Raw genomic sequence first — 14263 nt, forward strand, 5'->3', positions numbered from 1 at the left:
TCACAGGGTTTCCGCCACTGGGGACCCCCGCAATCTCGGCTTCAGCACCCCAGACATCTGGTGCACAGAGCAAACTGGATGATTGCTGGCACGGGGCAGAATCTTGTGACGGCCCCGCCCACTCGTGATGTTACCACCACGCCCCCTCAATGCAAGTCTATGGGACGGGGGCGTGCCGGCCGTCATGCCCACTTCCATAGACTTGCATTGAGGGGGCGTGGCCGTTACATCACGAGCGGACGTGGCCGTGACATTACGAGCATCCGACGCTGCAATCAACGCTCTATATGATCGCGGCGGGACCCCTGCGATCAGAAATCTTAACCCCTATCCAATAAGATGTCTAGGGGCGGAGTACCACTTTAAGGCTATGTTCACACCGCAAAAAATTTGCGGAATGTCCAACTGGAAAACACAGGTGGACAGTCCTCAAATAGTATGTTCTGCAGTCACTAGGACCCTCCAGAAGTGTGCCATGTCCATAGATGGCAATGCATTTCCGACCGGATTCCGCCAAAAGATTTAACAGGTTCATTACTAAGGTAGAGTGCAAAATTCGAAATTTCCACAGCGGAAACATCTTCCGTAAACATTCTACCATGTGCATGGTGCAGCACAATGCTACAGGGGAATTTCTGAGGAGAATTTTTCTGCTGGATTCCGTCGTGTGAACATGGCCAAAAAGATATTTCAGTCAATCATTTTTTTTTACATATTTCAAGCATAACTATATGACTTGGCTTCAATTCAATAAACGCAGTTGTAATACCACGCACAACCTAAGGACAAGTGGGGTGCTGTTTTTGGAAGAAATAAGCATTGGTCTTAAATCCAGGATTACACACACAACAGACTTTAAACACTCTTTGTCTGACCTTCAGTCAAATTAGAGGTGGTGATGTACAGTATAATGGAGGCAAGGATCCTTTATAGAGCGCCTCAACAGGACAAGCTGGGTATAACAGCTAAAAAGTGATGCTTTTCAGGCTATGAACATCTTTGCGTAGATTAAATTTATTGCTGATTTTCTGAATGTAAAATAAGACAATTTTCGTAATACCTTTTATTATGATGGGCTACACTGGCATGAATGAGGGAAACTGATGCTGCTACTTAGAGAGCATGAAGTCTGTTAGAAAAAGCTCTGATAAGACAAAGTGTAACAGACTTCATGCCCTCTAAGTAGCAGCATCAGTTTCCCTCATTCATGCCAGTGTAGCCCATCATAATAAAAAGGTATTGCGAAAATTGTCTTATTTTACATTCAGAAAATAAATCTGCAATTAACTACAGTCTTAAAGGCTATAGGCACCTTTGGAAAGCAATGTTTTTATTCTTGCTTTTGTATTTTTGCAAAAAAAAAATAAAAAAAATAAAAAATAAAAAAATGTTGCTTATTTTTTGCTTTACATCCCATACAGTGTGAGCATTTTTTTTCTCTATGCTTGTATAATATCACCCCACTGCCTTGTATCTGCTCTCCCCTCTCTCTCCAGCCTTTCTGAGCTGTTCCCCAAGGTATCTCTTTCCCCATCTACTATGCATGATGGTCCATTCCCAGCTATAGGCTGACATTTATCATTGTCTTTAGACAGTTTTTTGGGTCTACAAAAAGGCGCAAAGAAGGCGCAAGCAGGGTTTATTTGCACCTTTTTTTGCGCCTTTTGGTTTACACATTTCTGCTGATTTGCAATCCACTGATTTTGGCAATACACATGATATGGACAGGTTTTATGAACTGCACCTTTTTGTGAAAAGGCGCAAAAAAGGCGCAAAGCCTCTGAAGAGTCTCTAAAACTACACCAGCCCAGACTTAGCTTAGCTTTTTAGTGTAGGTGAAGAGAGAAATGTCAGAAAATGTGACCTGCACAAAAGGTATCAAATGCTCTGTGACCACTTCATAAATGTGGTGCTCCTACACATTACCAGCATACAAAAAAAAAAAGGTGTAGAAAAATACTTCACTCACACCTACAATGATAAATGCCGGCCATAATCTTTAACACAGAGAGCATGAAGTCGGTTAAACTTTGTCTTATCAGAGCTTTTTCTCAGTGTTAAAGATAATAGCTAGGGATGAACCATCATGAATAGTAGATGGGAGAGAGAAACCTTGCGGAACAGGTCATAAAGGCTGTAGAGAGAGGGGAGAGCAGATATAAGGCAGTGGGGTGATATTATACAAGCATAGAGAAAAATAATGCACACACAGCACACTGTAGGGGATGTAGAAGAAAAAAATAAGCAACATTTTTAATGTTTTTTTTTTTTTTTGCACAAATACAAAAGAAAGAATAAAAAGTTTGCTTTCCAAAAAGGTGTCAATAGCCTTTAAAGGGGTCTCCACTGGAAAAATGTTTCTTTTAAATCAACTGGTGCCAGAAAGTTAGGCTGCTTTCACACTATAAAAATACTTCCGTTATAAACCTCCGTCATGCACTATTTCTCCCGTTACTATCGCCCGTCATAAAGTAACGGCCATTAATAATAACGGGCGATAAAGTGTTAAAACGGCTATTCGAAAAATCCCGTAGACTATAATGGGATTTTCTGACAGCCGTTTAATGGCCAATTTTCAAGATTTTTATGACGGACGTTTATAACGGAAGTATTTTTATAGTGTGAAAGCAGCCTTAAAACAGATTTGTAAATTACTTCTATTAAAAAATCTTAATCCTTCCAGTACTTATCAGCTGCTGTATACTACAGAGGAAGTTCTTTTCTTTTTGAATTTTCTTTCTGTCTGACTACAGTGCTCTCTGCTGACACCTCTGTCCATGTCAGGAACTGTCCAGAACAGGAGAGGTTTGCTATGGGGATTTTCTCCTACTCTGGACAGTTCCTAAATATAACATAAATTGAACTGAGATGTCAGAAGAGAGCACTGTGGTCAGGCAGAAAGGAAATTCAAAAGGAAAAGAACTTCCTGTGGAGCATACAGCAGCTGATAAGTACTGGAAGGATAAACAATTTTTAAATAGATGTATTTAACATATCTATTTAATTTTCTGGCACCAGTTGATTTAAAAAAAAAAAATCCCAGTGGAGTACCCCTTTAAGACTGTAGTTGAGACTGGGAAAGGTAGATTCCCGCTCAAAGATTATGGTACTTTTTTCTAGGCTATGTCTATCAAGAGAACAATAGAGTGGTCATCTATTCCCATTTCCATCTGCCATTACAATAAGGTTACCTAGCAGCAGCAGTAAACCGATAATAGCTTCATCTGGTACCTCTTTCTAGTGAAAGTGTCCCTTTAAAATGTGTTAAAAGTAATGCCACAATACATTATTTCCATTAGTTTACTGGACATTTATCAGATGGTGAAAAATTGAAAAATGGCAAATTCCATACAACTAATAAATGAACATTGCAGGATTACAGCACTGGAGGATGAAGTCTGAAATTATGCGCTCAAAGCAGAAGCCAAAAATAATAATGTACAGAATATATGAAAACCGTGCTCCGCAGATGCCCAAACAGGAGAGCATATGCGAGATAAAAAGCAGGAGACAAACAAATTTTTTTTTTTTTTTTTTTTGTATATCGAAAAAGTTCTTCAGGACTTTAAAGGGGTAGTCAGGAGTTTTATGAAAGTTGCCCAAGAGCATGAAACTTTACAGTGGGGCAAAAAAGTATTTAGTCAACCACCAATTGTGCAAGTTCTCCCACTTAAAAAGATGAGAGGCCTGTAATTTTCATCATAGGTATACCTCAACTATGAGAGACATAATTATAAATAAAAAAAAAACATAAAATCACATTGTCTGGTTTTTAAAGAATTTATTTGCAAATTATAGTGGAAAATAAGTATTTTGACACCTACAAACAAGCAAGATTTCTGGCTCTCACAGACCTGTGACTTCTTCTTTAAGAGTCTCCTCGGTCCTCCACTCGTTACCTGTATTAATTGCCCCTGTTTGAACTTGTTATCAGTATAAAAGACACCTGTCCACAACCTCAAACAGTCACACTCCAAACTCCACTATGGCCAAGACCAAAGAGCCGTCGAAGGACACCAGAAACAAAAATTGTAGACCTGCACCAGGCTGGGAAGACTGAATCTGCAATAGGCAAGCAGCTTGGTGTGAAGAAATCAACTGTGGGAGCAATTATTAGAAAATGGAAGACATACAAGACCACCGATAATCTCCCTCGATCTGGGGCTCCACGCAAGATCTCACCCCATGGTGTCAAAATGTTCACAAGAATGGTAAGTAAAAATCCCAGAACCACACAGGGCGACCCAGTGAATGACCTGCAGAGAGCTGGGACCAAAGTAACAAAGGCTACCATCAGTAACACACTACACCGCCAGGGACTCAAATCATGCAGTGCCAGACGTGTCCCCTGCTTAAGCCAGTACATGTCCGGGCCCGTCTAAAGTTTGCTAGAGAGCATTTGGATAATCCAGAAGGGGATTGGGGGAATTTCATATGGTCACATGAAACCAAAGTAAAACTCTCTGGTAAAATCTCGTCGTGTTTAGGGGAGAAAGAATGCTGAGTTGCATCCAAAGAACACCATACCTACTGTGAAGCATGGAAGTGGAAACATCATGCTTTGGGGCTGATTTTCAGCAAAGGGACCAGGACGACTGATCCGTGTAAAGGAAAGAATGAATTTGGGCCATGTATCGTGAAATTTTGAGTGGAAACCTACTTCAAATCAGGAAGGGCATTGAAGAGGAAACGTGGCCGCCCGGGCAATGAAGGAGTGGCTTCGTAAGAAGCATTTCAAGGTCCTGGAGTGGCCTAGCCAGTCTCCAGATCTCAACCCCATAGAAAACCCTTGGAGGGAGTAGAAAGTCTGTGTTGCCTAGCGACAGCCCCAAAACATCACTGCTCTAGAGGAGATCTGCATGGAGGAATGGGCCAAAATACCTGTAACAGTGTGTGAAAACCTTGTGAAGACTTACAGAAAACGTTTGACATCTGTCAATGCCAACAAAGGGTATATAACAAAGTACTGAAATGAACTTTTGTTTTTGCCCAAATACTTATTTTCCACCATAATTTACAAATATATTCTTTAAAAATCAGACAATGTGATTTAATGGATTTTTTTTCTCATTCTGCCTCTCATAGTTGAGGTATACCTATGATGAAAATTACAGGACTCTGTCATTTTTTTAAGTGGAAGAACTTGCACAATTGGTGGCTGACTAAATAAATTTTTGCCCCACTGTATATCATAAAAATACTCAAAGAAAACTGTCAGCAGTATCACCCGCACTAAAGCTGTCGCACAGGCTTGTATTGCGGGTGATGCTTATCATAACTATACTCACAGCTTCCAGATTCGCCCAGCTATTCCGCCACGATTCTCCTTTATATTTTTATGCAAATGAGGGCCTTAAGGCATGGGCGGAGCTCCGAACCAAGCAGGGGAACACTGACGACATCTTTGCCGAGCTGGCGTTCCACCCGGCTCATCAATATTCATAACCCCCCTCCCTGCTCTTGGGCCCAGTGTTAATGTATGGCACATGCGCCGCTTCCTTCCCTGCTCTTGCGCCCCGTGTTAGTGTACGTAACACGGGGCACAAGAGCAGGGAGGGGGGATATGTATATTGATGAGGCGGATGGAACGCCTGCCCGGCGAAGATGACATCAGTGTGCGAAGATGACGTCAGAGTGCCCCTAGCTCGGTTCGGAGCTCCGCCCATGCCCGAAGGCCCTCATTTGCATAAAGAGAAAGGCCAATTTGCGGCAGAACGGCTGGGTGAATCTGGACACAATGATCAGCATTACCCGCACTACAAGCTTGTGTTAAGAGCTTTAGTGCGGGTGATACTGCTGACAGATTTCCTTTAAAGAGGTATTCCGCCCCTAGACATCGTATTCCGTATCCAAAGGATAGGGGATAAGATGTCTGATCGCGGGGGTCCCACAGGGCACCCCAGACATCCGGGGCATGGAGCAAACTTTGCTCCATGTCAGATGACTGGCGATGCGGGGTGGAGGATCGTGACGTCAAGGCCATGTCCCACTTGTCCCACCACGCCCCCTCAATGCATGTCATGGGGAGGGGGATTGATGGATGTCACGCCCCCTTCCATAGGCTTGCATTGAGGGGGCGTGGTCGTGACATCATGAGCCTCAGACGCTGCACCCGATGCTCTAAACGAACACCGGGTGCAGCAGGGAGATCGCGGGGGTCCCCAGCGGCAGGACCCTCGCAATCAGACATATATATCAGATAAGATGTCTAGGGGCAAAGTACCCCTTTAAGACCCGGTTCACACTGAGAATCTTCAGCTGGAAAAATTCTGGACGGCGATTCAGAGTGTGGCAAGCTGACTGAAATACAGATAGAAGGCAACATCTGCAGCGCGGATTCTGTCAAAACCTTGAGCAGGTTCAATGTTCTAAGGGAATTTTCTGACAAAAATTCCACCCAGAATATTCCTCAGTGTGAAAACGTTAACTGAAAAAACTTATTCACTTGGATGTTACCTTCTAGCAGGGGAATTTCCAACCTTAAAATGCTCGGCTGTTCCAGCACCGCTGTGCCAGTGCTCCTGCAGTAATGAAATCTAGTATGTCACTGCCATGTGCACTGCATCCAATCACTGACAGACTTGTATTTTTTTTGTATCAATTTTTTTTTAGATGGGATTTTATATAAATTTTTTTAAATATATTAAGTGGCCAAAAATCAGCAATTCTGGCATTAAGTATTTTTTGGGGGTTTACGCTATTCACTGTGCAGTTGCATAAATGTTATTTTTTTCTGCATGCGGTGATACCAAAATAGGTTAATATTTAATTTTGTGTTATTTTTTGAAACCTTTATTATTATTTATTACACATTTATTAAGTCCCCATAGGGGACTATTAGAAGCCGAAGATAGCCAAATGGCTCTCCCATAGAGCTATGAAGGGGACACATCGACACCCGCTTCGGGAGGGGGTCGTGACATTCCGCTCGGGGGGGAGAGCAGGGGGGCTCTATACAGGAGATCGCGGGGGGGCCCCAGCGGTCAGACCCCCTGTGATCCAAAACTTATCCCCCATCCTTTGGATAGGGTATACGTTTTTCTCCACGAGACTACTCCTTTAAATGACCAGTGTTAGTCATCAAAAGATTACTTCTAATAGTCCCTGACAATGGTCATTTAATGCTATGACACTGGTCATTTAATGCTATGCCATAGGATAGCATCGATAATGCTAGGGATGCTCTGCTGATATAGCCTGTCCAGATCCGCCCCTCGAGCCAACCGACACATGTATTTTTAGATTTTATATCATGGCATCTACAGGGTGATCACAGGGTGATTGCATCTACAGGGTGATGTCCTGCATTAGCATTGAATCCCGGCTGCGGACAGCAGCCGGCACTCACTGGTTATGAAGAGTGCTCAGCTTGTGAGTGAGCTTTGTACAACTGAACCACGACACAGGCGGAAAAGTATACCCTGTGTCATTAAGGAATTAAAGGGGTACTCCGCTGCTCAGCGTTTGGAACAAACTGTTTCGAACGCTGGAGCCGGCGCCAGGAGCTTGTGACGTCATAGCTCCGCCCCCTCATGCTGTCACACCCCGCCCCCTCAATGCAATTCTATGGGAGGGGGCGTGACGGCTCACATAGACTTGCATTGAGGGGCGGGGCGTGATGTAATTAGGGGGCGGGGCTATGCCGTCACGAGCTCCCGGCGCCGGCTTCAGCGTTCGGTATAGTTGGATCCAACCGCTGAGCAGCAGAGTACCACTTTAACACTGTGGGTATAACAATGGCTCACTGGTTAGCATTGTTGCTTTGCAACACTAGGGTCTAGGTGGAGTTTGTATGATCTCCCAGTGTATATGTGGGATTCCTCCAGGTTCCCTGGTTTCTCTTACACTCCAGACGCAGACTGACAGGTCAATTTGGAATTAAGACTGTGAGGTCAAAAAAAGGATGGGGACTGATGCAAGTGATAATCTGTACTTAGTAGTGAATGATAACAGCCATGTGACATACAAGAACATCTAAGTGCATTATGTGCCTGTAGTTATATGGATAATATAGGTATGATAAACCATCATTCAACTCATGGATCAACTCCTAAACTATGGATCTATACCCACAGCATCCTCATAGCTTCTCGGCAAAAGATATATTGCAATGTCAGCCAATGATAACTATTGCCTAACAGAGAAGGCTGGTAGGTGTACATTCGTACTCTCCAAATAAGACTACTCACCTCGACAGAAATCCATAAGGATAAGTACTTCCCACACATCTCCACTGCTCACAGAATTAATGCTGGAGTCAATGTACCCGACAATGTTCTTGTGTCCCGATAGATCCCTCTGCAAACAAACAGAGCATTAGTGAAGAGTACAATACAGACCTGTAGGGTATTTGTAAACAGGACGTGGTGCAGGCTGAGGTTCCGGGATCTTTGCTTCTTTACACACATGGTTCTACATGGTGGACAAAGGTTCCAGTTCGGATTTCCATAGACTGCTTTATGCTATTATCATATATTCAAGGTTAATAGAAGTTGTTGTGGTTTGAGTACAACACTAAAAGGTGAACACTGAAACCCTTAAAAGGGGTACTCCGCCCCTAGACATCTTATCCCCTATCCAAAGTATGGGAGATAAGATGTCTGATCGTGGAGGTCCAGTCGATGGGGACACCGGTGATCTCTGCTGCAGCACCCCAGACATCCGGTGCACAGAGCACACTTCGCTCTGTGCCGGATCACTGGCGATGCGGGGCGGAGGCTTGTGATGTCACGACCATTCCCCTCAATTCAAGTCTATGGGGGGGGCTAGGCTGTCACACCCCTACCATAGACTTGCATTGAGGGGGCGTGGCCGAAGGCTATCCGAGCATGTCGGGAGTTGTAGTTTGGCCACAGCTGGAGGCATTCTGGTTGGGAAACACTGCCCTATGCTTTGGATAGGGGATAAAATGTCTAGGGGTGGAGTACCCCTTTAAGATGAGACATACTGCTCTATGAGAAGCTCTACTGCTTTTTATTTAGTTCAGAAACTACAATAGTTAATGGAACATGAATCACCCCATAAGATGTAATTAATAATAATATTGAACTGATCACAATTTAACAATTCTTTAACACAAAAAAACAAATCATGTAAGATCTGATGAACTATGTGATTCATTTGTAACGATAATCCATGCATAACTTTTTCCCCATAAAGCCATTGCTCCAGATGCTCCACATTCAAATGCTTGGCCAAGTGTTTATAGGGGTACATCCAAAATTAAAATCAACTGGTGCCAGAAAGTTAAACAGATTTGTAAATTACTTCTATTTAAACATCTTAATCCTTCCAGTACTTAGCTGCTGTATGCTCCAGAGGAAGTTGTGTAGTTCTTTCCAGTCTGACCACAGTGCTCTCTGCTGACACCTCTGTCCGTGTCAGGAACTGTAGGGAGAAGGAGGGGTTTACTATGGGGATTTGCTCCTACTCTGGACAGTTCCTGACATGGTCAGAGGTGTCAGCAGAGAGCACTGTGGTCGGACTGGAAAGAACTATACAATTTCCTCTGTAGTATACAGCAGTTGATAAGTACTGGAAGGGTTTAGATTTTTAAATAGAAGTAATTTACAAATATGTTTAACTTTCTGGCACCAGTTGATGATTTTCTACTTATTTTCCACTGGAGTTCCCCTTTAAGTAATCTTAATGGACAGAGACGGAGTCTGGCAGTGGCTTTTAGAGTGATTATCACTTTACTAAAGCGGCAGGATACATTTTAACTTTGCAACATTCTCATAGTCCGAGACCTGCCCCAGATGGATTCCCAGAACTCCCATGCCGGAGGTCCCATAGACTTGCATAGGAACTCTAGTATGGAAGTTCGGCATCCATCTGATAGCAAGTCTCGGGTATAAGAATGCACGAGAAGTTTTAACGTATCCTGCTGCTGGAGCGACGTGATAAGGCTTTAAAAAGGGGTGTTCCCATCTCAGCTTCTTGTCCCCTATCCATAGGAAAGAAAGAAAGATAAGCTGGATGTTGGGGGTCTTGATAACTTGGGTAGTTTAAGTCCAACATGCCTGATCTTTCTTTCCCAACATTATCTAATGTTGAAGAGTCGTCCGGTTTCCGTGAAATCTTTAATACTCGTAAGTAGGAATCTCAGGACAGGAATCTCTGACTTTACAGAGGACCATGATATTTCAATTAGTGTTGCTCACGAATATTCGCAATTCGAATATTATTCGCGAATATCGCATATTCGCGAATTCGCGAATTTCGCGAATATAGCGCTATATATTCGTAATTACGAATATTCGTTTTTTTTTATATTTTTTTTTTCACAGTACACATCACAGTGATCACCCCTCTCTGCTTCCAGCTTGTGTGGTGTAAAGAAGGCTGTAATACTACTGTGTGAGACTGGCGTACGGATTTTCGCTTATGCTAATTTTCCCATATGCGAATTTCGCGTATGTTAATTTTGTATATGCTAATATTCACATATGTTGATTTTCGCATACGCGATTTTTCGCATATGCGAAAATAAAACGAGAATAACGAATATGCGAATATTCGCGAATATATGACGAATATTCGTCCATATATTCGCGAATATTCGCCAATTCGAATATGGCCTATGCCGCTCAACACTAATTTCAATATGGAGCTCAAGGTTGCCCCCTATAAACGGATATGTTCTTCTGACATGTTAAGACTTTAAAGGGGTACACTCGGGCCCCAAGACATCTTATCCCCTATCCAAAGGATAGAGGATAAGATGTCTGATCGCGGGGGTCCCGCCGCTGGGGACCCCCGCAATCTAGCATGCAGCACCTACTTGTTAGCACTGCTGGATGCTCTGTGTTATGCCTCCCGACCACGGGGATGGAGTATTGTGACGTCACGACTCCGCCCCCGTAAGATGGCACGCCCCTCCCCCTCAATGCAATTCTATGGGAGGGGGCGTGATGGCTGTCACGCCCCCTCCCATAGACTTGCATTGAGGGGGTGGGGCGTGACATCACACGGGGGCGGAGTCGCGGCGTCACAATACTCCATCCCCGTGGTCGGGAGGCATAACACAGAGCATCCAGCAGTGCTTACAAGTGGGTGCTGCATGCTAGATTGCGGGGGTCCCCAGCGGCGGGGGGATAAGATGTCTTTGGGCCGGAGTACCCCTTTAATGCAGTTCTCCTTTAATTCTGAAAATAGTTATCTGTATTACCAAATCCTCAGAATGGCTATTCCTATGAACAACAGAGGAGAGACGGGAAAAGCCAATGGAAGAAGCACTTAAACAGTGTCCATCCAGAGATACAGATTAACCCCAAGTGGAATCAACATTACAACATATAGATTTTTGTTTCTTAAAAGGATCTTTATTAAAAAGAATATTCTGGTTTCAGCAAACAAATTCAATTGATTCTATAATGAGAAATGACACAAATATAATAATAACAGCGATGTACTATAACCAGTCCTGGAGGATTGCAGATAAAAATCTTAAAAAGAAGGAGGAATTGACAAAAAGTATGGAATACTGTACATATTTCCATCATAAAAACATGAAATGTATTTGCTGAAACCAGAAGACCACTCTAAATAGTCATATAAAGCAGAGGTCCCCAACACAGTCCTAAAGGCCCACGAACACTACAGGATTTTAATTTTTTCCTGTTCTAATTCAATGGAGTAACTGAAATGTTAGTGGGCCTCGAGGACTGGGTTGGGGACCATTGGTATAGAGGGTACATGCTTATTGGAAAGAATCTTCACACAAAGGGGTTAGCCCGCCTGCAAATACTGACAGCCGACAATGATACAATGGATCTGAGGGGGCCTGACTCTAGTACCCTCCACCCCCCCCCCCCCCACCAGCTGTTTGAAGATGCCATGGTGCGAGAACCATAGCCTTTTCAATATTACTTGCAGATGTCTGTGCATTACCATACTATTTGTAGGGGCAGTGCAAGCAATTGCAGCATTGTCCCGTTGGCTAATCGGTAGGTATGCTCTGCTGATCTTAGGCTAAGTTCACACTGACGCTGTGCTCCATTCGGCCCCAAAAAAAAGGTCGGGCACAAGGGACTCCACCGGGTTCAGACGGATATCATTGACTTGAATGGGGTCCGTTGGAAATACGGTAATTTACTGGACTTGCCAGCTGGCACCGTGAACAAGCCATAAAATAGGTGGTCTATCTAGAGACTAGGCAAGCAGCTTTTACAGGCTGGATAACCCCTTTAAAAGGGGTACTCCGCTGGAAAACTTGTTTTTTTTTTGCCAGAAAGTTAAACAGATTTGTAAATTACTATTAAAAAATCTTAATCCTTCCAGTACTTAGCTGCTGTATGCTCCACAGGAATTTATTTTCTGTCTGACCACAGTGCTCTCTGCTGACACCTCTATCCATGTCCGGAACTGTCCAGAGTAGGAGCAAATCCCCATAGCAAACATCTCCTGCTCTGGACAGTTCCTGACACAGACAGAGGTGTCAGCAGAGAGCACTGTGGTCAGACTGAAAAGAACTATACAACATCCAGAGGAGTGTACAGCAGCTGATAAGTACCGGAAGGGTTAAGATTTTTTAATAGAAGTGATTTACAAATCTTTTTAACTTTCTGGCACCAGTTGATTTAAAGAAAAAAAAAAAAAGTGGAGTTCTCCTTTAGGGCAAGGTCATACGACTGACTTTTCCCATCTGCGTAAATCAATGAACCCTAAAACACTTTGCACTACAATAAGACACTGGCATTGCCTGAATAGGAAATGGCTCCCCACTTGGTGACTCCCGATAAGCACACTTATGTTTGTATTGGCCCCGTAGTCTATGACACTGCTTTATTTGACTTTGCAGTCACAATGGGGGAGATTTATCAAAACCTGTGCAGAGGAAGAGTGGTGCAGTTGCCCATAGCAACCAATCAGATTGCTTCTTTCATTTTCCACAGGCCTCTAAAGAGGCCTGTGGAAAATGAAAGAAGCAATCTGATTGGTTGCTATGGGCAACTACACCACTCTTCCTCTGCACAGGTTTTGATAAATCTCCCCAAATATGACTGGAATTTAAACTATTTGTACTATGCAATTTTTTTTTCCCCCAGTCTGAATGATGTGATAACTTATTAATGGCCTAAGAGGTACTAAACACATATTCTAATCCCCAACATAGGGAACGTCTTCTTATTCTTCCACGTTCTGCAAAGGTCACTCTACTCTTGTAGGTTATTATTGTGATGCATTGTGCTTTCCTTATTCTACGCAGCAGCCAAAAGGTTAGCATTGCGCTGTTGTCCATCTCGCATCACCTTCTTACCATGATCTGAATCTCTCTCTTGCAAACCTGAAGGTCATGTTCATTATTCACATACATGCGCTTGAGAGCCCGTCTCATCCCATTACTGGTATGGACGAGGAAGACCAGGGCAAATCCACCTGTTCAGAAACACAAAAGGAAAAAAAACACTTAAGAGCCCACTCCACAACAGTCCTGTATTATTCAGTGTATCCATTATTTACTATTATACCTTTGTAAGGTTAACATGTTATACTGACAAACCAGAATCGCTTTTGGCCCCAGGCTCCGAAACAATGGGCTTCAAAAGGGTCCAATAAGAGTCACTCATGTTTGAAGCCAACAACTTAACATTAGGTTCCATTTCTAATGGTTTAAAACAGTGGTCTGCAAACTGCGACCCTCCGGATGTAGCAAAACTACAGCTACCAGCATGCCCGGACAGCCGTTGGCTGTCCGGGCATGCTGGTAGTTGTAGTTTTGCAACATGTAGAGGGCCGCAGTTTAGAGACCACTGGGTTAAATAATTAAAAAGTACCTGTCATGATCTTGTTAAATGTGACAAGTAGAAGGAATGTTCAGCTCACTCCCAAGCCCGCAGCGCCCGGACTGGCGTGGGCAGCGCCTTCAATACAGGAATGTAGAACAAAAGGATGTCCGGCGCAGGTGAGTGGTGACGGAATGCTTTATTTCTGAAACTTTAGCACATTGATGACAAAGACACAGGCGACGCATTTCAGCCCTGGAGTATGGCCTTAGTCATACAAATGTGAAATGCGTCACCTGGGTCTTTGTCATCAATATGCTGAAGTTTCCGAAATAAAGCATTCCGTCACCACTCACCTGCGCTGGACATCCTTTTGTTCTACGATCTTGTTAAATGTTATAATCCTCCCAGTTCACTACCCCCATCATGATAAACCACTCCCTGCCTTTATTTTTTATTATTTTTCATTTTCTACCTTGATATTGCTCTGTATTTGCTGCTCAGCCAGATTCACAGACAGGGAGGGGGCATTACCC

The 14263-nt window shown here is 43.4% G+C and overlaps 1 protein-coding gene across 13 annotated transcripts in view; it reads right to left on the reverse strand.

Moving 5' to 3' along the window:
- AAK1 (AP2 associated kinase 1) overlaps positions 1 to 14263 on the reverse strand; it is a 194963-nt gene that overhangs the window by 78830 nt on the left and 101870 nt on the right. For all 13 annotated transcript variants that reach the window (XM_056571427.1, XM_056571426.1, XM_056571422.1 and 10 more), the window contains exons 2-3: positions 13262 to 13380; positions 8190 to 8298 (exon numbers count right to left, since the gene is read on the reverse strand). In XM_056571427.1, coding sequence (XP_056427402.1) covers positions 8190 to 8298; positions 13262 to 13380 — 228 coding nt within the window. The remainder of the gene's footprint in view (positions 1 to 8189; positions 8299 to 13261; positions 13381 to 14263) is intronic.

The sequence above is a fragment of the Hyla sarda genome, chromosome 4 (assembly GCF_029499605.1).
Source record: "Hyla sarda isolate aHylSar1 chromosome 4, aHylSar1.hap1, whole genome shotgun sequence".
NCBI classification, from domain to species: domain Eukaryota; kingdom Metazoa; phylum Chordata; class Amphibia; order Anura; family Hylidae; genus Hyla; species Hyla sarda.